Genomic DNA, 26,313 nt, shown 5'->3' with positions numbered 1-26,313 from the left:
AAGATTTATTTGATTGACTTTTCTGGAGCAAAAGTGAGTACTCTGCCTTTACTCTGCTCTTTCTCAGGAGAGTAACTGTTCCATGCAGATGTGACGCTCCAGGAAGGAGTATAAATACTACCAGGTATTGTTTAATTACCATCCCTCCCCACCCCCACTAGATTATCTTATCACAACATTTTCTGCAGTCAGATGAACTATCCAATTTGGGTACAAAGAGCGCTCTTTCTTATTTTTGCATTTTTTCAGTCCCTTCTGCTGGCCTTCTTGGATTGGCTTGATAATAATAACTAATAATAATAATTACAATAATAATAATAAATTATATTCTGGGGCCCTAGATCATGATATAGCAAGGGAACTACTGATCTTCAATGGCATGGAAAGTTTGGGAAGTTTACTTTTGCTTCTAATGAGCTAAGTTGCTGCAAATTCACAATCACACTGGGAAAATCATTCCACTTGACTCCCAGTGCTGCACATTTTGCCTTGTCATGGAACAGATTGTGTGTATGTTGTCTTTCTGTTAAGACCATCTGACCTTGGAAATGAGATGAAAACACTCTAGACCAAGTGAGAAAGTATTTAATATACAATTTCCTCTCTATTGGTGCTTTGCAAATTTTAATGAAAAAATAAATATTTAAGATGGAAAAGTATGGTTAACAAATGTTTCAACAGCTGCCTTTAGATGCTACTTTACCCCAGTGATGAAATTCAAGAAGTGACTTAAAACTGGAGAATCTATTCTAAAACTCCTTGAGGGCATTGGAATCCAGGTGGAAACAGGCAGCGGTAACTAGATCTCTAATAGGAGTTCAATATCAGATACTCACAAAGTGAAAACTCAAAAAAAAATTAAACTTTCATCTATTCTCCCAATTTCAGGATGTTCCCAGTCATCACCTTTGGCCAATGTCGTTCTAACTGATCAGTTTTACTTTGGAGATAAATGTCCCCATTCTAGAAGATGGGAAGAGTTGACGAGGGACCATTTGCACGAGACTTCTCACTGAAGTTCTACTCAAGGTCACAGCCATAGAGCAAGGTCCCTCAGAGGACTTATTTCCTATCACATATTTCCAACGGGGTCTTTAGTTTGGCCTGACAAACTTCCCGGGTCCCTTGAAATTGTACGTGAAAGTATTATTTCCTGGGAAATGGCTCCATAAATTTCCTGGAACAACATGTATCAATCTTAACATTATGCCAGGTGAAAGAAGGCACAAATGCCACATGTTAGTATATTCCATTGATATGAAATGCTCAAATAGGCAAGTCCTTATTAACAGAAGTAGAGTGCCGGTTACCTGGGGCTGGGGAGGGAGGGTTGGGGAATGATACTAATGGGTCCAGGTTTCTTTTTAGGGTGATAAGAATGTCCTGCAACTGATTGTGGTGATGGTTGCACAATTTTGTGAATATACTAAATGCTACTGAATTGTATACTTTAAGAGCGCATTTTATGGTATGTGAATTATATCTCATTTTAAAAAAATAAAGCTCCAAAGAGAGAAAAATTCAGGGGGAGAAGGATTCTGGAAGTCACTCACGATTCTTAGAGACCATCCAAGTCAGGTTTTTTTAAGTGGGCTCTGTGAAGCCCAAGAGATGGTTCAGAGTCGCCCAGAGAAATGTGAGTGGGTGATGCCCCCACTGCATCCAGAAATTTTATTCATTTCACATGCTGCCCCTCCCTTTTTTTTCCAGTAAGGTCTGAAGAACTGATTCTGCAGCTAAAAGCAGCCTGAATAGAACTAGAATAGTGCTATCATTTTACAGATGAAGAAACCGGGGCCCAACGAGGCTGAGCCACTCGACCAGCTCTGGTGGGCAGCACAGCCCGGGTGAGACCCCCAACCAGGAGGCTGTCCCCAGCCGGAGCCTTCCCCAGGACACTGACTTCCTGCCTGAGCCCTTCTCCACTCAGGTTTGGACACTGAACCTCCAGACCAGTGGTTCTTACGGTGTGGTCTCCAGACCAGCCAGTGGCATCAGTATCACCAGGGGATTTGTTAGAAATTCGAACTCTTGGACCACACCCCAGACCTATTGGGAACTCTTGGGGTGAGACCCAACAATCTGGGCTTGGGAAGCTCTCTGATTAGCCTGATGCACTGAAGTTAGATCTGCTGCTCCAGATTGCTCACCTGCAGCAAAGGGAACCGGCAGAGAGAACCCCTTGCATGTGACCCAAAGCCTAGACCATAACCCCGGGAAGGTCCCCGACCAGAAATTCACAAACGTGGCGGAGGAAGCTGGTCGGGGGGAAAGAAGCTTAAAGATGATCTTGCCAGGAAGAGAATACCACCAACCCACATTTAAAAATGGAAGGTGCCGAAAGAGAAAATAAATAACGAATAAGGAGCAAATATAATTTAGTAAAAAATTCTGAGCATGTAGGGCTGGTATCGAAAGATCTGATTTAGGAGCAATTTATGCCAATTGGCAACAACACGAGAGTTGCCAGAAATGTTTTTGCATTAATTCTAAATTGGTATATGAATATCTCGCTGGCGTAAGGCCATCAGAGGAAAATGATCACGATGGTCTTTAATCAAGCCCGAGTTGCTGTTGCTTCCTCCTTTACATTTTAAATACCACTTTGGAGCTGGAAACTTAGCAAAGGACTAAACTTTTGGTCAGGGAAGATGCACAATCCATCTCAGGAAAATTAAAGTCTGCGATTTCTTAAAAATTCAGAACCTGCTGCTGGCGACTGGGTAGCAGGGTGAGCCAACATTATAGATCCTGGAAGATGCTAGATTCGAAAAAGAGAGCTCTCCTGCCGTCCAGATGTTCAAAGTGATACAATGCACTTCAAATGTGAAAACGACTTGCATTCTGGCAAACATCTGTTGGAGATACCAGCCTAATAAATAAGATCATCAAACATCATTGGACTTAGAGGAACTTAACGGCCACTCCAACGCCAGCCAAGAATCACGACCAAGTGACCGGCATGCCCATTAGCACAAGCCTTAGACATTTACTTAACAAACGGACACCAAACATTCATCTGCGGCTTAATCTACAAATGTTAGAGTATATTTCTGAAGTTAGCAGACTAGTGTAGATGGAAGGAATTTGTGAAGTTTTCTTCTACGTGATCAATGGTGGGAGGGGGGCTGTAAGGGAGGAGAGATCTATATATATATATATATTTTTACCTCTTGGCCCATTTCCATGCTGCAAAGTTTTGTTGATTGAGCTTTGGCATCAACCATAACATTAAACATGGTGCATATTGACTGTGGGACTCGAAAATCTGTTGATCGACTGGTTTTTTGCAGCTTCACTTCAAATGCAATCCTGGTTCTATTAAAACAAAGTAGGAAAAGACCAATTCAGCATTCAGATGGCAGCGGGAGGAGGAGAGATTTTCTGAGAGGTCAGTGGAAAAGAAAATTGAAGGCTGTAATCAGTTTCAATCGACAATGACTTCACATGTGTTCTTTTAAAAATGACTTTCCCAGCTCAGGAAGGCCTATTCAGGGAGACAGCCACGCACACCCTTCTTTCTCGGCAGTGCATGGAACACCTGTAGCTCGGCGTATTTCTGTCTGTCGCTCACATGCTATGGAGAACTCTAATTGCAGGAGAATGAATGAATGAACAAAAACCCAATTACAGCACATGTAAGTCCTCTCACACTGGCAACTACCTACCTTGAATCCCTTCATTTAAAAAAACCACCCCCCTCCCCGCAAAAAAAAAAAAATAAAAAAGCAGTTTCTAATCTTCACAATCTCTTGGTGGGAAAAAAAATCTTAAATGACATTTATTGTTTTATTTATTTATTAATTTTATCCTGGCTTTGAAAGAGACTGAAATTAAAAACAACAACAACAAGCTTATTAGATTGCTTTAAAGACTAAAAAATGAGATGACTACCTTTTCGGAGGAGAGTGAAATTAGGAGAGGTGGTAAGGGGGGACTTCCACTATGCTTGCTTGTTTGTTTGCATTGCCATGTCAATGCTTTATTTTGCAATAAAGAACACATTATACTTATAAGTAAAAATGTCATGCCATACTTCCCACTTCAAGACTTGTGTAATGGTGGAGATTTACTGTGACATCATTCTGACTTAGGTCAAACTATGATCCCAGCAATGTGCTAACTGCTCCCGGTAAAGCTCGGTTCGACCTGGCCAGCTGGTGCTACAGGTGTGAGATTTAATCCCTGATATCAGCCTGTAGAGGGGCCCAGTTATGGTTTGAAAGGTTTCAGAGACGCGGGTCACATCCTCATCACATGTCTTTAGAGAAAAGCACCTGGTTAGTAAGTGGTTTTACTAAAGGTCCTTTGTCGAAGGCATCTTTTCAGCATTGTGCCCGGTCAGGTTCTGGAGATCGCGCAGCCCCCAGGAAGGCATCGCTTTAAGAGGCATTTGTAGCAGTTTCCTAACAGTGCAGAGAGGACCACACAGCTAGCTAGCTCGGAGAGGGTGCCAGCTTGCTAACACACCCTGGGTGCATGAGGGAAGCCAAGTATAATTTCTAAGGTTGGAAGCCCAGCTCTTAAGCAAACTACTAAAAAAATGCCTTCAAACACTCCTATATATTATATGATCATGTTAAAGATAAATGTATCTTGGCTTCTGAGGACTCGGTGCACTGATGTAGCTTTCTGATCACGATGATCATTTTAAGCTACGCTGCAAATACATCACGTTCTGGTTTTGTGCAAAGGAGGCCTGATGGGGACTGAGTTGGACAGGTCCCTGTGCTGATCTTCTCAGGCTCACTGGCCAGTCCCGGCCCAACTTGAGACAGGGAAATGCTAAATTGATTCCTTACAATGAATGCAGTAATCATCTGCTTTCACAGGAGAGCTGCTCATAGCCCTTAGAGCATGGGGCTGTGAAAACAGGGAGCCGAATGCAAAATTAATATGACCAAGAGGGCTCTATGGGGCCAAAAGGCAGGAATGGAGAGGTCATTTAATCCAGCTGATGCTTTTTGAGGCCAGAGTTAGGGCGCCATGTTTTGTGTGGAGCACAGCGCCTGATGTAGACTAGACTAGAGGCTCTGTCAGGTTCACTAAGTGGATGATATCATCAAATAAGTTATTTCAATTTCTTAGAAACTTGGCAATGAGGAGTACCGATTGACTTTGGTGTCGCATATTTACATCCATGAAATCATGTCCTTACTCTGTTATCCTAGAACAGGGGCCCTTTATTCTGTCCCAAACAGTAAAGCAAAGGTTCTAGGCTCTACAAATGTGGGCTCCATGTCTTAAAACACCCACGGACTGTTTCATGTCTTACCCTCTGACTCTGGCTGTCTGGGGATGATATTTCCACTCATGTTTGCTCTTGTCTGGTTTGTGCTTAGACTGGGGCCTTAACTGGAAGGGACACCAGGGTCAGGAGTACATGTGCAGGTGACCAACTCCTAGTAATAAACAGTTACTTAACAGCTACCATGTGTCAAGCATGATGCTGGGACCTGGGACGGGCGAGGAACTCAAAATGAACGAGATACGCCGCCTGCCTCTGAGGAGCTCACACTCTTGAGTGGCTGACCCCTAGCCCACCTAGATGTCATCTCCTATTACTTATTATCTATTCAAAAGACTGGCTCTCCAGAGAAGGGCACGCGTGTCTTTCTGTACAACCGCGTGCACAGCTCAGAAGCGAGTGGGCCTTCATTCTAATGCATTACAGTCCCAGGGAGCGTTTTGCCAGAGGAGCCACTTTGACAAGCAGTTTCTGTGTGAAATGGTTTAGCCATAGGAGAAGATTGGCTTTTCCTAAAATTGAGACAGACTCTGTAGGAGATGGTGAGAGTCAAAACCCTAAGGAAACATTTTGACCTTGGGGTTGAGACATAGGCCTGCCTTTGATTCCAAGAGCGGGAAGAAAAGGACAAAGCGCAGGATCTGGGTCACTGGGACTTAAGTTCCTGAGGATTCTCCATAGCGCGTTGCTCTTTCTCTAATTCCTGCCAAGAAGCTCACCTACCTGTGACTCTGTCATTTTTGCCTTTTGGTTCCAGTTTTGATGCTATTACATCCCTTTTCTTTTTCCAAGATATAACACGATGAACTCAGAGCACTCCCAGCCAAACCCAGTCCCTGACTCCCACAGCTGGTCCATCAACTAAACTACACAACATCTGGAAAGCCAAGTGGCCTGTGATGCTTGCGGTCTTTTTTTTTAAAATGAGGAATAATAATGGAATTGTTGGGAACTGGCAGAAGCACTTGGACATGTGTCTGGGGATAGACAGGGTGATGATAATGGTGTCACATCTGAGGCTGTGTGGAGACAGACACTCCATGAAGGAAGGGTGCAGTCCTTGGTACACTGGGAACGCAGTCCTGTGCCTGCGGAGAGGAGGAGCTCAAACAATTCCTGGAGAAAGGATGCACGCTGTTCTCCTTTTCTTCTCCTTGCCTGCAGAACAGTCACCTGGGGACTGCAAGTGCAGCCTTCCCACCTCAATCCCATATCCCACGGGGACAAAGCAGGCAACATGCCCTCTTGGTGATATCTAGTTAGATTTTGCACAGGACATCTAATAGCCGGCAGGTCGTACAGGCTCGGTTCCCATGTACAGAATGAATGATGCTGCTCAGTTCCTGCCCACATGGCTGGAAATTCCCTAGATTCCTGCTCCTGCACTGGATTCGCTGGTTCAGGAATTGGATGTGCTTCTCTGATTTCCATCTAACTGCCCACCATGCATACACTCCTACATCTAAAATACGTTTACTAAGTATTTTGTGCCAGATGCTGCTAGATGTCAGAGATACAAACAAGAACCGACATTGAGCCTTTCCTATGGAGCTCAGTGAAATAACAGCCACGTCGTTTGCTTGGGGCAGGTGAACAGAAGCTGGACTCGGGTGGCTACCACTCCAACGGACTTTGATAAGCAGTCACTTTCTCAAAAAGACTCCAAGTTATGGCCAATCAGCCCTGCCCTGGGCCAGTGTGTGGTGGGAAAGGCGTGCAGAGACCGCCCAGGCGCCGGGCTTACCTTTTGACACAAGATTCTATCATGTCACTTGCCATCAGCTTCAGCCGTTGCTCCAGGTGCTTCCCAAACTCTTCCTCGGGCCAGTGTAAGTCCCGAATGAAGGTCTGAAGGGCATCGAGCTTCCAGAACAGATCCTCCGAGGTGCCTGATCCGTTGCTGGCAGGGTAAAAACAAAAAACCAAGAGTCACCCACTGGCCTTGGGCTCTGAAAAGCTGACACATAGACAACTGGGACTAGAAGGCTCGAGGCAAACAGTAGCTTCAACATACAAAACGACGCGTGTTGGCGGTGGAGGTGGGGGCATTCTCCACCGGCAGATTTTGAGTTTTACCATACATGACCTAGGCGGCTTTGTTCAGCCAATTATTCAGACCAGTGAGAAGTCTGAGGGACATATTGCCCCATCACGGCCAGGAGAACAGTGTATGGTAAAAATCAGCCTTCTTTTAATAACCACATTAACACATGTGATGATTCAGATGAAGGCCACGAACCAGAGGGGGAAGTAAGTCTCAACAAATAATAACTACATGGCAACATGCAGTTATTAAAATTCGGGCTTCATGCATTTCCCCAGCTCCCCTCCAGATGGAGGCCTCTTGGAGACTGCACAGACTTGGAGTTTTAAAGGGACAGTGCTAACAAAGTGGTGAGCGAGGACCTGCTTTCTCTCTTGAAGAGCTGGAGAGAAGTTGGGGTGACTCAAATGGAGATGAGTCCACCTGGATACCTTGAATCCATGCGTCTGTTCAGATTGGTCATTATTCCAATAGACCAGCCCGTTGCATAGGCAGCCCCAGGAGGAGGTTGGGGGTGGGGAGGTGAGTGGACAAGAGATATTTGCAAAGCTTGTTTGTGTTTTTTTTTTCAAAACCATTGCACCATCTTACCCAGTCCAGATGGAGGAATTGGTCCTGATTCCTTTCTGTACAATGATGTGTAAGAAACTTTTACCTGGGGCCTCCACGGAAAGCCTGTGTAGGGGAAACGCTCCATCTCTCACCCTCTCGCCCTTCTCTGGCTGGCTTTCTCTTTTGTAACAACCCCATTTGGAGCTCTGAGGGGTGGCCACCTCCCACCCCCTTCCTCGCATACCACTAATGCTAACACAGTAATTTATAAAATGTCCAACACACCATGCATTACCACTTGTTCTGACATCGTCTATAGAAACAGATGAGAGTGGGTGTTTCTATTGTGACAGATGCCAGCTGCATTGAATTAATGCTTCAGAGAGAAATATAGCTAGTGCATAAATGCATACACAGCTACTGCGGGTGGGGGGGGGGTGCTCCCAACATGCCAAGAGGGAGCCTACGGCCTCGACCAACAGGGACATGTTTTCAAGGACAGACCAGTCTGAGGTCAGTACGTAGACGTATCTGACACGGAGGAGCAGGTAACATGGAGACACGACCTTTAAATGAAAGGTGGCAAAGGAGGAAACTGGAATTATGAAAAGATATAGAATCAGGCATTTCCTGGTGGGCGATTGAGAAGCTAGGCCTTCTTTTCAGATACTGCCATACGCATTGCTCCAAAGTGGGGGGACGCTTCGTTTCTCCGTGGAGGTTCAGCCTTCCCCCTTCCCCCATCCTAGGCTTGGGAAAAAGAAACCCCAACTTTGTCTAGTCTAAACCCCGTTTTGGAACTGCATGGTTGTATGTTTTAAATCATTAAGTACATATGAATGCAATAATTGGTATTTATTACAACAACATTTTGACACCCATCTGGTTTCAGAGTTTCAAAAAATTCTTCTAGGGTTTTTTTCTTTTTCTTTGAAGAGCTTATTATTAAGTTTTGACATGAGGAAAAGAATATTTTCTTTTTATTTTTAAGATAAACTGTTAATGTTAAGGCAATAGCACCAAGATTATTTTGATTGCTGAGCAGTTACCAAAATGTGTTCCCACTCATGCCTTAATTAATCGACAGAGACCATTATCTGCTTTATTACAATGTCTTGATTCATATCTTTTCAAAAACAATGTCACAGAGCATGCAGAGAAGAAGGTAAAAAGCTTTCAAATATTTATTTTTAATTATTAACAGATAATACCTAATCTAACTTTTAATATAGTCATCTTAGCATGAATATGACTTATGTGAATTTTTTTTTAGATTTTTTCAGATATAAATTTTTAGAGATTGTGATTCATCTTTAAAAGAGAAACAGACACACTGACCCTGTGATTTCATTGTGAACTTGTGAACAAGCTCAGTTTTTTTAAAAAATATGGGCAGCATTGGAGGAGCCCAGTAGAGCAGTGGTTTTCAGATGCTGTGCTCTACCTGCATCACAGAGCAATGGAAATGTCCCGGGCCATCTTGACGGATGTGATTTCGAGGTTTCAAAACTCACTGCCAGTTTCAGATCATTTTTTATTCCTTTGATAATAACACTTCCCTTTGAAAACGTGCCAATTTATTCTTTCAAGAAAAAGCTTATCTGGCCTATAATTAGCTGTGGTCTAAGAAAAGGATCAAAGGGGGCACAAAATCGCGAAGCCTTATTTCACTTATTAAATCATGCACGTGGTTCTCATTTCATTTCCCTGAGGTGGAATTTAGAGGTGCTGGATCTTCTTCTTGCTGAGGAAAGAGAGGATTCATTTCCAAAGCCTTGGGACAAATGGCGGCTCAGCCTCCATTCCCCTGACCTGCTGGCTGGCATGAAAGGGATGGCTCGGCCTCCAAGAAAACGAACCCCGCGTGGCCCGGCATTTGGTAAAGAGTTTCTACACTCAGACCACAGGGGATACCGCTACCAAAAAGCTTCATTATTTGTTTTTTCAGTCTTGCAGTCTCCCATTTAGAGACTTTGCTACCTAGGTCTCAGCGCTCAGTGCTACACGATGACCTTGGAAAGTGTTGTTACGTACATGACTGGGGCTCGATCCATTCAGAAATTTTCATTTAGCCCTCAACATCCTGCTACTATAGCTTGCCTTTTGCTGACACCAGAAACACACTTTCTGGTTTAAAAAGTCTCTGGGAATTATTTATTATTATTATTATTTTTTAAAAAGAAAGCTTCAGGTAGGTGTGCTTCCCTCTTAAATTTGGATCAGGCCAGAGACGATGGGTCAGCCCATGAAAGAGTTTTCCTGGACTATTTCTGGATGAATAACTCCTAAAGCCATGCGACCTGTATTAAAAATAAAACAAAACAACAAAATATGGGCAGGATCTTTTTGCAAAAGAATTCAGGAAGTGAAACATAGTCCTCAAGCATTCAGTGGGCGTAAGAAAAATTGTTAGTGCTGTATATATAGCAAACATCTTACAAACACGCCACATGCCAGAAATAAACAATATCGTCTCTGTATGATCAGCAAAATATGTCTAATTATCCCTCTCCATCTCTGTTATATGGGATGTATAGAAATAAACAAGACATATCCATGCCAAGATCACTTAAATTTAAATTAGATCTAATGTGAACTGAATACACACTCAGCATCATATATAGCAGCCATCCATGACGGTGCCGAAAAAGTAGGCATTTGTGGGATGCCTAGAGGGATGTTAACTGGTAGATTTGGTACTTTGGGAAGGTTCACATTGGGTAGGTTCACATTGGGTAGGTTACTGGTTAAACTCCTGTGGAAGAAACAGACAGAAAGAAAAAATACCATCACAGTGACAATGCAGATGAGGCAGAAGCACGCGACAGGTGTAAATAAATTGGCTAAGTCCACAGCAAGACAACAGCGACACACTTCAGAAAGTAGCTGACGGATGGGCAGCGGTGGTGTGGCTCAGCAGTCAGAGAAAATGACAGAGTTTAATGGAGAAATTAACCACAGAGTGACTTAAAAGCGTGGACAGTCATGGACACCTCTCCACAATGATCACATATTTCAGTGCCTTTGTGCAGGGTCTGCAGCTTCCAAGTCCATTGCCAAGAGCGTCTAGAACTTGACCTGTGCTAGAAACTTGAAGTTCGTGGAATCCTTGGCATTGCTGTGGCTAAGGGTGCTGAGAAGTAACTGGGATGGAAAGAAAGGGCGGAGCACTTTTATTTTTCTTACTTTTGTTTGTAACCTATTTTTGATGGGGGCACATTCCTTGGGTCAGATATTAGCTACACGATGTAACAGGAAATGTACCCACCAGGTGGTGGTGGACAGAAACAGAATTCTTTCCAACCGCTACTTCTGAAGACAGCTGTGTGTGCCATGGGGCATCTGAGTTGATGGCAAAGACGAAGGTATTGTATCAAGAATGACTGGCTTCAAATAATTTTACAGAACACTTGAAAACAATGGAAACTTCCCCTCTCAAATTAAGTCTAATTAAAATGAAGAAATATTTACAAATTGCAAATTAAAAACACACACCCAAATTTAGCTCCTATAGTAAATTCTTTGGCCACAAGTGGATTTAAAATGTGGCCTCATGTTATAGTGATTGCCCTCAAACATGAGATAGAGACCTTAGAATGAACGGCAGGGGCTCCTGGGGTGTTGACGGTGGGGGGGGGGGGCTGTTTCTTGATCTGTGTGGGTGTTCTATAGGGGTTTTTAGTTTGTGAAATTAAAGATGTATTTTCCTATAAGAAGTTAAAATTTAAGTTAAAAATGAATAAATCATTTAAAAGTGTGACTTTATAGAAGCTTTTTGTTCTTGAACGAAGATCGATCAACTGATGTGATGAAAGAGAGAGGAAGGGCTTTATGACTGGAGAGAGAAAAACAAAACAAATCAATAACCCCAACTCGAGTCAACCGTGCCTCTTCCAAGGATTGTGTCATATGCCGTCCCCGGCTGGCACCGCGTGCCTCTGTAGCGGCATTTTAAGGGTGTTCATCCAGCCAGAGTCACTGGCACGGTGGAGCCCAGCCTATGCATCTGAGAGGAGCCTTCCTGTGGAAGGAGGGTTGACAGCACTTTGGCAAAGGAGTTGAGGCTTTCTTTTTGGATCTTGCAGGAGAAGAGTGAGTTTGCCAAAGCAGCTCTGCCCCGGGCAAGCTGTGTTTGCCTAACAGAACTCTTGCAAGGGCTGGAGCTGCCTCTGGGCTTGCTCAGGGGGACAAGTCAGAAAATCTGGCCCCTGTAAGTAGTCTGGGCAGGTGTCTCCCTTTAGAAACAAGTTCTTCTTTCACAGTGACAACATAGCTCGTAGATGGAAAAACCTAGAATGTAAATTGCCAACCTGGCATTCTCTTCCTGAAGGGACACAGATGTCTCACAGGTGTGTCCTTTACCCTTCACACGTGGGAAAACGAATTGTGCTTTTCTACCTGGGACTAAAGGGTGCTCTTGTGGAAATGGTCAAAGGAAGAAGCTAAATATGACAGTTAAGTAGAAGGGAAAATGGCACTTTCTGTTCATGTTTCTCTGTTTTCCTGGGCATTTGCCTTTGAATTCAGTCCCTGGTGGTTCTCAGTCTTAAATGCTGCCACGTAACAAAACCGTTGGCGATTTCCACTGAGACATGTGTAAGCCCACATAAGCACATGTGATCATTAGATGATGCACACACTGAATAATGATCGAGGAATTAGGAGAGCTTTAGAGATGGCAGTGTGGAAAGTTAAAATGTCAATTCTGAGCAAATTAAAAGTAGCTAGAAATGAATAACATACAAATGTATGCAAAAGCAACTTAATTTAAACACACTAGTGGATGGTGGGTACACAAATCAGAAATGAGCTTCGTCTTGCACACAAAAATTAAAAAATACTTATATTAATCAGAACATATTGTACTTGTAAAATATGACATTTTGGCTGGACTGCTGCGCTGGACTCATAAAACATTTCCTTCATGTGACATATTATAATGCTCTGCTTTCAGAAGGCTGAAGCATGCTTGATATTTCTGCTTTTAGCAAAATAATATCGTGCATTACTAAGGTTACTAATATTTCATTTGGATATTAATAACATATTAATAATTAGAGAGGCAATTCCAAGCATTAGATACATGTGGATCCGCTGATGGATATAACCAATTATTATTTTAGAGGGCCCGTTAGCAACTACCTAAAAAGTCCATCATGCTTCTCTGTGAGAATCATAATTGGATATCTCTGAATAGTAGAAGTGTGAATTGCAATCCTCACATCTGATACATGTTAAAAATTAGACTCATTCATTTTGGGGATGTGCTGAAAAAGGATCACTCCCATGCATGTCAAAGGGCCCCGTCTCTGGAACATTGAATTAAAAAATCCTCATCTGCTCGCTCCCACATGGATGAAAGCAACAACTATGTGGGCACCTCATCATCTCTGCTGATGGCAATGACTAGAGCGAGAGTCATTCCTTGCTTCTGGAATTGATTATAATCGAGACGGGGTCTCCCTGCAGAGACGACATGGTTGGGTCTTCTCTCAAAGAAGCTTTAGGTTTATGGATGGGTTAGATGTAAGATACGGATGTCTCCTATGTTATCAGCCATTTGTTGCTGAATATATGTAATACATCTTGTCGTCTCTCGGTGCTCTGGACACGAATGTCTCTCTCTGTGCTTTTCTTAAGTCTTATTCCTCCTTTGAGGCAGGGGCACTTCGAAGTCTCAGAGTTTTGGGCAGTATTTATCAACCTTTTATTCATTATCATCATCGAACCACCCGACTGCCTTCCCCATGAAAATTTAATAGCACCAATATACTGTATGTGAATGTACATAACAAGAGCAAGATATTTCTTCCCTCCCCCACTCCAAGAACCAATCTGCACCAGCTCCGGGAGCTGTAAAGCCCCCGTTTAGAATGCACAACCTGGAGAATAAAGTTTCAAACTTCCTGGGATTTTAGAAGGTCCCACACATTGCTCCAACCTTATCGCTTGCCTCCTTTATAATCCATGCGGCCCAATAGGGCGTTGAGTTTCCATTGCACACCTCACTTGCCCCGTGTTTCTACTTCTGCTCATGCCCTTTCCCAGCATCTCTGCGCCTCTTGAAATCCTAGGCTCCCAGCTGTTTATTTCATGACTCTTCAGCGGAAGTTCATCACCTTCCAGGCTAAGCTCTTCCTTATGTGATTTGGTAAATACAATGGTGAACATTTAAAGTCATTTTTTTCTTGCATGCTTATTGCTCAGACCCAACTAGACTGAAATCCCTAACAGGGGGATATATCTTTTTCTTCCTCCTTTCCCACAGTTTTCTGTTGTATCCTTACAATTTTTAGCCTATATGGTTCCCTAATAAAGGTCAGCTAATCAATAAATACTCACTGAACACCTATGTCCCAGGCCCTGTTCTAGGTGCTAAGGAGGCAACGGTGATTAAATGTGAATATGGAAAATCACATTTTCTAGAAGGTTAGTGTTGGAAAAGTCTTGGGAATTCAAAGTCTTTGGTTTTCAAAGAAAGACAGAGGCACAGCAAGGTCTGCTGACTTGCCCAAGGTGACCCAGCACTTTGCTGGCAGAGTTGGGAGTCTGACTGCGTGCCTACAACTTGTCTACTTCAAACAGGCCATCTACATATTGCTAAGGTGTCTTTGGTCTGACAGTTTATTATTCATTAATATATTGACAATCTGGAAAATGATATTCTTTTTAAAAATAATTTCCATATGTATAGCTCAGACAGAGAGAGGGAAAGTGCATTTTGAGAAATCCAGATTTTCCGTGTATATACATCAAGAAGCAGGGTTCAGCTCTCCCACTCAGTCATCCCCGCCTGAAACAGGAACCAATGACACCGGGATTCCCTGTGCCTGCAGCTGTTCACCTGCAGATCGAGAGAGGATCTGCCAAGGAGAGGGTAGTGCAGAGAGGGTACTAGGCTTGGCAAGCTTTGGATTAGACGCTTTCTAAATTTTCTTCCACGATGACTTGACTAACAGCGAACCAACTCTAAAGAGCTGGTGGAAATGTTGCCCATCTGCTAGTTAGGACCGAAAGCTGATCCTCAGGGCTGCCGGAGGACTGTGCACACCTGTCCCGCTTGGGTGGTGGCCTAGTGACATTTCCTGACGGAGACCTTGGAGGGGGCTCTGGGCTCCAGCTCAAGCCTGGCCTGGAGAGGCTGTCTGTCTCCAGCTGTGGCAAGCAGCTAAGTGCTAACATTCTCCACCGAAGCACAGAGGTTCTAACCATGACTCTCTCTGGCTTGATGGGAACAGCGATGAGCCTCCCTTTGTTCTCCTTGCAGAGGTGGAAGGCCATCCCTCTAGAGCAGTGGTTCTCAACCTTCTGGCCCTTAAAATACAGTTCCTCATGTTGTGACCCAACCATAAAATTATTTTCGTTGCTACTTCATAACTGTAATGTTGCTACTGTTATGAATCGTAATGGAAATATCTGATATGCAGGATGGTCTTAGGCGACCCCTGTGAAAGGGTGGTTTGACCCCCAAAGGGGTGGCGACCCACAGGTTGAGAACCGCTGCACTAGAGAAAGCAGCACTAGGACTGAGCCTTTTACTCTTCCTGCCAAATAACTTGTACCAAACCCTAACGATGATTACATCTCTATTTGCTTTTACGTGGCCATATTTTAAAATAAGAAAATCTGAAGAATTTTAGCGAGCTTGTCAGAGTGCTGTTTTTCTTTAACATTTGGAACACCAGTTCCCGTGAAGGAAGCTTTTGCAGTGCTTTTGCAGTCATTTAACCTATGGTCAGATTCCTATATTTATGACTTTTGAAAAGTGGAAGAACAGAACTGAGTGTAACAAATGTTTGAAAGAAGGGCTGTGGTCTCTCTATGTGTGCATATTGGGGAATCATGTGCCAAACTTCAAGAAGATTGAGGAAACCAAATCTACTTATGTAAGGCAGTTTCTTGTTTTTGAGTAAGTTTGATGAAAAGCATTCCAAAAAATCATTCTTTACTTAGAAAAACATCCACAAAGAAAAATCAATCTCTGCTTCTTTATCATGCCCCTAGCTGGTCAGATAAATGTTTGTTCTTACTTCGTTTCTCTTCACATGGAAGGGAGTACAGAGAGACTCATTCCTTTTAGCACGTAAGCGTGTCCCCAAGATCCTTCCCCTTCGTTTCCTGCTGGCCATTCTGCAAATCTGTCCCATGGTATCCACACTTTGTATACAAATCCCCTAATACGATGTGTGGTTTCCATGAATTTTAATTTAGCCTATGTTTTAGTTGGCACTTTCAAATATCTCTATATACTCTGAAGGGCAGATCCTATTTAGCATGAATTGGATAAACCACAATCATGGTAAAAGCTACATAAAAAATACATCAACAAAAAAGATTCTCAGGTTATTATTTATGACTATTAATCCTTCACTAATTTTCAGACCTTTAAATTACAGATCCATGAGTTCAAATTTTATTTTGTTAATCACTTAAAAATACCCAATAAAATATTCCCGCAGTAAGACCTCCAACTGTGAAAATCAGTTTGATTCTGTCTTTACTTCTGACAATATTAAGAACAGTCAGCACTTCAAAAAAGAATTAGCAGTAATTTGCTTGGTGTCTGAAGAACTGAACAGATTATAAAATGGCTTTAGTGACCTTGTCACAGAACTTCTTGACAATTCTTGGACACCGAGTAGGGGCATTTTTAAAAGTCAGTTTTGCAGATGAGAGAACAGTTTCATTGCCTTTGTTAGCCTTCTGGCTAGTGAGTGGAGGGCAAGGCCCTCACTCTAGGGCCCTTTAAGAAGCAGTGTGGGATGCCAATCATTTATTCCTATGTGTGTCCATAGTAGTAGCCTCCACATCTAAACCCAAGCAAGTAAATGCTATTTCAATACCATAGCTATTTTCAAAATGTGAATATTACTACATTTTAGCCTTTTCCCTTCACAACAGTTCTTTAAGCACAACTGTGGGGATTACAGTGAGCATTAAAAAAATAGAGTCCCTTGTTAATCAAGGGACCCAGTTTTATTCTCATGAGTTAAAAGTCACAGGGAAAATAGTAAGAGACTGTTGTGGAATTGAGAATAACAAGCTCAACTCCAGATTTCTTGGTATGTGTTTGCAAATAAAGAGCTACTGCCTATTAACCTGCTCGCAGTAGGGTAAGTTAAGACACTTCCTCCCCGGCTCTGATGTGGAAGGAGGGCTGAGAAAGCTATTTTGCATTAATTTCTTTATTAATGATCTCTATCTAGGAGCCCTCTACGTCCCCAGAAAGCAGAGTCTGGACCTGCCCTCCGGCATCTGGAGTCCGGCCCTCCTCCTTGCCTGGGAGTGGAGATGGCAGTGAATCCGCTAGACATTTCAAGCAGATTCCCCAGGCAGTTGTGGATATGCTAAATTCACAGTGCACAGGAGTTCCTGGAATTTGTCCTTTAGATTGATATCCCATTAAAAAAATGAGTACTATGGTCAAATAACCCTGGGTTAAGCAGAGTTAAACAAGGCTCTGTATTACTATGTTAGAGTTTTGAAATACACTGACTGGTTGCTTCGTGGCTCCCCAGGAGACAAGGGTGTGGAGTACATAGAGGTTTCTAACCGTATTTGGCCACAGAGTCCTTTTCTTGAGGTACGTCTCAAAGGCTCAGGCCAGAGAATGGCTAACTATGGCCCACAGGCCAGTCTCCTGCTTTTGCAAATAAACTTTCACGGGAACACATCTTTATTCCTTTACTTATGGCCTATAGCTGCTTTGGCGCTACAGCAGCAAAGTGGAGTTGTGACAAAGATCATGTACTTTGAAAAGCCAAAAGATTTATTACATGGCCTTTTATGGAAAAAGTTTGCTGAGCCCTTGTCTAGACCCTGTGGAACACACTTTGGGAAACGTTAACTTCTAGGGAAACACCATTGGAGTAAGATACTCAGTAAAAATACCACAACCGGGGTTCTATCCCTTATTCCTTATTTACCCTGTGAAATAAAACAAAGATTTCATTTCATAAAACATTTATCGACCTTTTTCCCACTCCCCCTTTGGCCAAAGAGACCATGTGCATCCGAGTTGGAAACATGGCCAGTGTTTGCTCTCCGTCACGCTAACACTGAAAACCATAAGACACCGTTAATCCACTTCCGTATGACTCTCCAGCTATTTGCACCCAAACTCCAATGGTATCAAAAGAGGTTTCCTTACTTGACTGGTTCCCATGACTCCCGCTCAAAGCCCCTGTGAATGGATTGTGCAATTGAGGACTCCATCAGATCCACATATCTAACCACAAGTGGGGCAAACAGGTCTTGCAGGTGCTTGTGGAACTTTCCATTGCACAGATTATCTAGAACAGAGAAGCAAAGTCTTGGTAAGGGCCCACAGTTGCTTTGTCAGCACACAGCATACACACAGAGAGGATTGTCTTTGACATTAAATCCATGGCTTCTAAGAGAGCCCCTACCCCCCAAAAAAGAGAAAGAAAAAAGTACAGGAACAGAGCCAAATTTCATGCTTCAATCTGTGTGGGAAGAAAATGGAATTCTAAAACATTTTACCCATTTGCGTCCCTCCTCTCAAAAAGAAAAACAATCATTTTCCCTTAAAAGCAACAAAACAGCAACCAACCCTTTCTTAGGAGCTCCTGGCACCCACTCCCTTCCTCCCACGGTGTTACCGGGAGGAGAGACTATGCTACCCTCCCTTCATCACGGTCCCTGAGCAGGAAGGTCCACTTTATGACTCTGTGTTGTGTAAAACACTCCAAGATGCTTAGGGTGTTACTTAGCTAGACTTTTTTTTTTCATCTAAAAAGCAACTTTGGATAAAAATTGAAAAAATGTGAAGAGGTTAATTAGCTTGTTCCAGAACAAAAGAACCCCACAGACACCACTCCTGCCACTGCTCTGGGGTTCTCCGGCTTAGTTAAGAGAGGGCTTCCCTGTCACAGGACATTTGTTGGGAGAAAGGCCATCACCTGTAAATTTGTTTGTTTTTGATGAATAATAAACCTACAAAGAGCTATGTCCAACCTGTAGTCTGTCTGGGAAAAACGCATTTGAACAAGGTGCTCATCTGCACACGACTTAGGGCAAACAGTCGAAGATGATACGTACAGTCGGTGCGCAGAAAGTCATTCAGCAGCTGGAACAGTGGGAAACTGTCCCACGTGTCTGGCGGCTGCACCTCTAACGCTGCATCCATGTCCACCGCGAAGAGCGACAGGAACGTCTCGGCGTGCTCCACCATCAAGTCCGACCACCACGCAAAGGCCTTTGGAATTTGGCAGAAAAACAACAGACAGGAAGGCAATGAGCTTCTCACTTCCCGACGTGAGATGGGAAGTGAAGCCCTCGCTGGCCAAGGTTAAGTGTGCATCAGCAGGGTTTGGTAGTTTTATTGTAAAGAGAACAGCATTTTTGATTCAACGGGGCCTCTTAAGTGTGCCAAGGCCATGCTTTTCAGGATTCCAGTCCTGCCTTAGGAAGTCTTTCATCTGACCTACTGGTCAGAGGCCTCAGCTGTAGCTGTGACAGACGTGGAATTTCTGTTCAGTTTACAATAACTCGGTATGTTTTGGGTCATGCTCTTCATCACTGTTGTTGGCTGGTTCTTGCTCGAAGGTATTAGAATTTGGGAGTTTCTTCACTGTGTTTATGGGTTTTCTGCTGGTCTAACTTGAAAATTTGCAATGAGTGTTCGCTTATGTCTACACGTGTGGGGCTTAATTGTCTACAGTCTGATACAAGGTCGATGACTCGTGTTTCTCCACGCGTTGGCCATGTTACTCCTCTTTCATACCAAGGCAAAGGAAACCATTGTTGCAATTGTCACAAAACGTTTGAGTCAAAATCTCTGTAAGTGGGGAGCCTCTGGTTTTGTATCCTGCCTGGAGGGAAGATCAGGCTTACTCTGGGAACCAGTAAGATGAGGACTTACTTTTCTACTTTTCAGGGGGTGGGGTGGGGTGGGGTTGGACACATATGTACATTGAAAACCAAAAAATATCAGTGAAGTAACTCATTTTCATGCACGTGGGTCCTTGGAAATCATTATGCAGGGTCTCGGGGCGACATTCACATCAGACTGGGCCAGATGTGAATGCAATTCAGAGGCATGCATGCATGTTGACTAATCAGTTCTGGCAGGGAGCATGCAAAATGAGTGGCGGTCACAGGCCCTTTTTTGCTGATTTCAAAGACAGCAATAAAACAAAAACATCGCCAGCCTCGTCTTGTCCCCCGCCTCCCCACCCAGTGCCGTAAAGTATTTACATGGGAAACACTTTCAGGAGCATTCACCGAAAAAAAGATGGAAGGCGTTTGACAACATGAATGATGATTATGGAAATAATTCCATAAATGAAAGTGTTTGTTCAATAGCCAAGCTTTTCTGTAATCTATCGTTATTTGGGGATATTCTAACAGCCACTAGGAGGCAGAATAGCGGTCCACCTCTCCTCTTTCATGGGATTTCATTTTACTTACTTCTCCTTTATCAACATGTGGCTGGTTTGCAAATTAAATGGAAAAAATCAAGTCATGGACCATTCTTCAAGGTCAGCTTGGCTGGAAATAGACACCTGCTGTTTCCATTTTAATTTACAGTAAAACCTCACTGATTCAGAGTAATGGCAGGGGAGAAGGGCTAGTCGGTCAGCATAAAAGCCTAAATTACTGGGCTTCCTGAAAGTAGGTAGTTGCTGCTTTCAAAGGTAGGCTGAGCATTAACGTAGAAGGTACTCACTGGGTATTATATGAATGCATCATAAATGTAAAAGTGTTTCTTTTTCAAAACTTCTAATAATCATAGATAAATTGACATATAAATTGAAGTCAAAGACACAAAGGTTTAATTTGGCAGGTCCCGGGGTGACACTTGTAAGGAGAGCCTTCAGAATTTCCAGAGAAAGCTGAGATCATGTTACACACTTTACTTAAGAAAAATTAAAAGAGACACATCTGCAATGGCATTGCCACAAATGTCAAGTGTTTGCGTCTGAATCAAGGAGGTTTTATTGTAGGTTTACCACCTGAGGTGTGGGGCTTGCTCACTGACTGCCTGGAGGAATCCAGCGGAGGCAGGGAGCCTCCAGGCCGCCCTGAGCTCTCCCAGCAGCAGCCTTTTAGGCAGAGACTCTCTGCTTGTCGGACTTTGCTGGAGCCCCGCCCCCACCCTAACTGGAGGGCTGACTGTCATCCGTCCTGATGCGGGATATTCACAGAATTCACAAAGGCACATGGAAATCTTGGCTGGTACTTGTTCTACTTATTCTTTAGTTATTTGATAAAAACAGTTACTGGAGAGACTGAGTTGCTTTCTCTCCACCCCCCGCCCCCCACCCCAGGATGACAGGACAAAACACCAGCCCTAAATGCCTGAAATTAAAAATTGTTTAGCCTAGCCTTGAACCTGTTTCTTACCACCTTTATTTAAAAGTTGCAAACCACAGACCATGACCAGCACCTCCTTTACTATCTGTAGAGAACTCAGTCCCTCCTTGGAATTTAATAAGTGATCGAGCGATTGTCTGCAGTTGTGGTGTGAATAATCATATAGGTAGGTAGCCCTGCAAAGAACAATGGCTGCTGTGATAGGAATGCTTGCTCCTGAATTCCGGCAGAGGGACTTAGGGTTCTAGGGAACAGAGAGAACTGAAATGCACGGCTGTGAGGGAAGGAAGGCCGGAGCTGTTTCTGGGCGCCCAAGGTGATTCTTTCAGAACCTCATCCTTGAACCCGCCTCTGAGAAGGAGGAAAGATTCTGGCAAGGGCAGGAATGACCAAAAATGAGCAGAGTCTGTGTGACTGGATTGGGCAAGGCAAGTCTTCAAAATTAAAAACCAAAACAATACTAATTGGTTTTGTTTGCTCAGACAGGTGGACACAATTTTGGTACATGAGCTAACTCAACTTCTGTGGGCATTGAAAGTCTTTAGAAATCTTTTCCAAAGAAAAGAAGAAGTTATACTTCGGCTTCTAAATACTTACCCAGTGCTTTTCATTATTTAAAGGCAAAGATGTATGCTTTAGGGGTACAGTCAACCACACTGAACACACTGTATTTTTGTACACAAATTCTAAATATATATGTACCCCTCTATGTACTACCACAATACATATATACATATACATACATATACATAGAGAGAGAGAGGTTGGGAAGTTAAAGCAACAATACATGAAAGTGTAGTGTAGTGTGTGTGTGTGAATAACTTAGGCTCTGAGAGCAGAATTATGCTGCAGGTAAGAGATGAACGTGACACAGCTACCATACACTATGTGTGTGTATGTGATGTGTTTGTAGCCATGGAAAATTTTATCTCTTGGGGCATTTAATTACTTTATATTGGAATTCAAAATGGCTTTAAGGATTATTGATTTTTGGTGCAAGAGCAAGTCTGCTTGTCATTTTCATTTGTGGTGCCACCAACATCGTGGCTACACAGCCAAGATGGTGCTTAGGATTCAGTAATTTGTTAGTTTCTTGAGCACCCAGAGGATGTGGCAGTGAGTACGGGCAGCAGAAAAAATGTTCAGACTTCAGCCTTGTCTCTAGCGTGCCTGGGCAAATCCTACTATGGCTGCACCCCTGGCTCTTGACCGGGCTATCTACTGTAATCAGCCAGGCAATGTAACAATTACCATACTTAGTCCCTCCCATGAGATTCCACCTAATGGACCTGGGGTAAGACCTGGGCGTCAGCAATTGTTAAGAGCTTCCCAGACGATCGCAATCTGTCAGTGAGCCTTGAGGACAGGTGCTGGTGCCCGTCTGGACAACTCCACCTTGAAACCAACCCACTCACCTTTCAACATAGTCTGTCTATAGCATTCGTTTGGTGCTCTCCACCTCGGTTTGTACTTTTTATGGTCCTTTTTATATGTTCTGCTTCCATACCAATTTGTTCCTCATCACACAACAGTAGAGTTTTGTTGAGTGCTTACTATGTACCAGGCTTAATACCAGATGCTCTGCTTAATACAGCTTCCATCCTCACAGCAGCCACGTGAGCTCGATTCTATAGTTATCTCCCACTTACAGGGCAAGAGAGGTTAAGTAACTAGGCCATGATCACAGAGCAAGGAAGAAGCACAGCTGGGATTCAAACTCCAGCGTCTCTGGCATGGAGCCCGCGCTCCCGGCCACGACGGCCTCTGCCTCCTTGTCCTTCAAAGAAGCACGGAGGCCATCGCCTCAGTCTCAGCACACAGGTAGCTTTGGACTGAGTGAGTGCTGAAGCTTTGTGATTGGGCGAAATGACTAATTCAGGAAATAATCCTGTACTTTTATCTAAAAACCAACCGGGTCTCCAAATTCCAAAGCATGCTGAAGTCTTCATTCCTAACTTCTAGAGCTAGTAACTGAGTTGATGTTTACCCTGGCTGGCTTTCGAACATGTAAGATTAAACTATTTTTGTGATCATGGTTACCAGGGCAGTTTCAGATGATGATTAGCCCTTCGTGAAAAAGTGTTTGGGGAAAAGTGAAAAAAAAAAAAAACAACCTGTCTTTTTTGGACTATCAACGTTCCTTTGGTGCCTCTTTTGAGTAATTTGGGAAAATACCCATCCTTTCTTAGCCTGTAGCAGCCTCAAAAAGAACTTGATGATAAAGCAAGGACATCTGCCATGTTCCTTCTTTCATTTAATTAAAAGTACAACAGTGACTGAGGAAGGCCTTCTTCTTTGTGTGCATGTCTTCAAAAATGTGTGATTTGGTTTGTTAGCAGGGGAGGGCAGTCCCGAGCCTGCCACCCCTCTGGAGGTGCCCTTGCAGACACCCAGAAAGAACATACTTACCATCACCTGAACCCCAAATGCCCCCAACCTGGAAAGAACTGTTATCAGATGGGATAGAGTAGGAAACAGTTCTAGCCCAACTTAATTGTATGTGTCTGGATGTTAGTCCTAGGCCTCTGTTTGGAGGGTGCTGGCTTGGCCCCTCTCCCCGCTCCCAGCTGTGCATTGCTGGGGCAACAGGAGTTAGATACACCCATCTGGAGGGGTCCTCACCCCATTCCTGGGAGGGTTCCGGACAAGTAACGATCCTGTGGCACTCTCTCTATATATAAATACTGTATATACGGTTCACATACAGACAGTCGTAGAGGGAGATTAGTATCACTCTGGGCAGCTACTGGTTACCACGCTCGGTACTCATCTGCGGTAGGTACAGACGGACAGAGGGACTAGGACAGGCTGAGGACAGAGTCACGGCAGGAAGGAGGCACGTGTCGGGATGTAACTGCAGTCGTGGTCAGGTGTATCCACTGCTTCATGCACGCATGAGAGGATCCCCCCACATTCCTCTGGCGTGGAGGGCCCCCCATTTCACAAGCAGCCCCCTGCAAGTTGCTGTTACATTCCTTTGGTCAGTGTTAGGAAGCGGGAGCCCCGGGAAAGTCCCATCGGAAGACAGGGCACCGGAAGGGCATGCACAGACTACGACAGAAGGTGGCTGGCTCATTCGGTGCAGGCACATACCTCTTTCCCCTGCCACGATCAGCCACGATTGAGTGGAACAGTAGAAAAACAGGGAGGAAATTTAAATATGCAAATCAGGCATTATTCGGGATGACTGGGTTTATGGGAATTAGATATTAGTTAGCTGTACTGTCAATTTCATTTAGTCGCAGGAATGACCGTTTTAGGTGCTTGAGAAATTACTGTTATGGATTGCCTTTTCTTCCCCTTCTGCTGTAGAGTTGAATGGAGAGGAAGAGTGAGATTAGTGCAGTTTTCAGAAAGAGCTATGATCTTAAGCCTCCATGTTGAAGGAGGCAATGCTTTCACAGTGGGACCACAATGGAACCTTGAACTCTTTCTTGGAGGATCGGATTATTTAAGTCCTTACAGGTTTGGGACTTAGTTAGCCTTGAAATCCCTTGGTTTATAACTATTATCACCGGAACCATAGTTTTGACAGTGGTCTGTAAGAAAAAGTAAGCTGTATCTATTTAGATGTATGTTGGAGAATCGACAAGTGGAACAACACAGAATAATTCGCTTCTGGCCCTGCGTGTAGCCACCCAGGTCACCTGAGGTTAACAAATGAAGATAAATCCAAAAACGTGGCCTGCGATCCACACACCAAATAAAAGAAATAAAAGCAACAGTGGCAGCAACAAAAACAACCACAAAAGACCAAAAAGTATTTTGCGTGCTCCGAACAATAACCATATGCTGCTTGTATATTATTTTAAAAACACACTCACCTCTTTGGCTTGTTGCTAGAAACATCTGAAAACCTAAGCTGAAACGTACAACACGTGATCCCTTTTGGTCGTATTCAACAGCCTTTCCCAGGCTTCTCCTCACCCACCTTCCACTTGCACTCCCTTGGCAAGGCCAGTTGAAAGCAAAGGGGGTTAAAGCACCTCATTCCCATGTCACCTGTACCCTCAGTTCCGCAGCCGCAGCTGAGGAACCCGGGCCGTTTCCTAGGGCGCCGCTCACCTCTGCGTGATGCTCCTCATTCTGCTGGAGAACCTCAATGACTAGTTCAGCGAGACGGATTGTGTCTTCGAGCTTTTTGGCGGGAGTGATTAACCGGCCTACATTTTCTGGAGTACAAGAATCGGCGTTAAAATTCGGTGAAAGCAGCGGGCTGGTTTGGTGGCCGTTAGCACGAGTGGATAAGAAATTTTGAATAGTCACCAATGTTTTAAAAAAAGTGTCATGCAAATGTTAAGAGCCACAAGATTAGTAGTGAGCAAACCAGAAAGCCATATTATTGTTATCATCACCATCATCATCATCATCATGATCGATATTAAGGGAAAGCAGTGCTCCAGCTTCCAATTGGCATGTTAAGCTACAATTTCTTTGACAGCCCATTTCAAATTGAGTGACGTTTTGTACACACGTTCTTTAAAGACAGCATAAGGATTCTATCTAATAGCACTGTCTGTGCTGTGCTACTCGGAGGGGACGATGCTACAGGACCTTGATCTTGACTGCTGCTACATTTGTTGCCTGGATTTGTCCTTAATCATGTGACACTACAGAATCTTTTTCATTATAAGTCTGCAAGATTAACAGGCATTGGAATGTTCGTTTTAAAAAAGCAGAGTCACAGATCTTGCTGTTTTAAGTTGTCCAGGGAGGAGACTGAAACTTACTGAACATCCCTGGGCCATTAGGTAGAAGGATCAAATTGTTGGAAGGGTGTTGGGGGTAGATTATTGGCTGAAGTAGTGGTCGTCTGTGGTACTGGTGGGCACAACTGAAATCTTATAGGTTAGGTGGCAACAAAGTACTCAAAGTTTTTTCTCTATTTTCAGTTTTTATTGTGTTGAAAGGGTTCTTTTTAGCTGACTCAAGCACAAACCGAACTCTGATTTATGTTGCACCCTTTATAGAGCTGAATTCATGAAAGTTTAGCAATGTCATCACGTTACGCAAACTTACAAACTTTTTTTCCTGGCGGAAAAAAGTAATATTTAACATATAAAGGGTTTTCTTAGCCAATGGAATTGCCTGGATTCAAACAGTCTGAACTCACAGGGATCTTGTATTTCAT

At 43.5% G+C, this 26,313-nt stretch overlaps 1 protein-coding gene across 1 annotated transcript in view; it reads right to left on the bottom strand.

Moving 5' to 3' along the window:
* CADPS (calcium dependent secretion activator) overlaps positions 1-26,313 on the bottom strand; it is a 447,690-nt gene that overhangs the window by 71,517 nt on the left and 349,860 nt on the right. Inside the window, exons 19-23 of the mRNA XM_023754061.1 lie at positions 25,248-25,354; positions 18,906-19,062; positions 17,995-18,136; positions 6,993-7,148; positions 3,171-3,318 (exon numbers count right to left, since the gene is read on the bottom strand). Coding sequence (XP_023609829.1) covers positions 3,171-3,318; positions 6,993-7,148; positions 17,995-18,136; positions 18,906-19,062; positions 25,248-25,354 — 710 coding nt within the window. The remainder of the gene's footprint in view (positions 1-3,170; positions 3,319-6,992; positions 7,149-17,994; positions 18,137-18,905; positions 19,063-25,247; positions 25,355-26,313) is intronic.

This window comes from Myotis lucifugus, unplaced genomic scaffold (genome assembly GCF_000147115.1).
Source record: "Myotis lucifugus unplaced genomic scaffold, Myoluc2.0 scaffold_55, whole genome shotgun sequence".
Taxonomy (NCBI): domain Eukaryota; kingdom Metazoa; phylum Chordata; class Mammalia; order Chiroptera; family Vespertilionidae; genus Myotis; species Myotis lucifugus.
The sequence above is the reverse complement of the archived record's forward strand: the minus strand, read 5'-3'. Positions and strand labels throughout refer to the sequence as shown.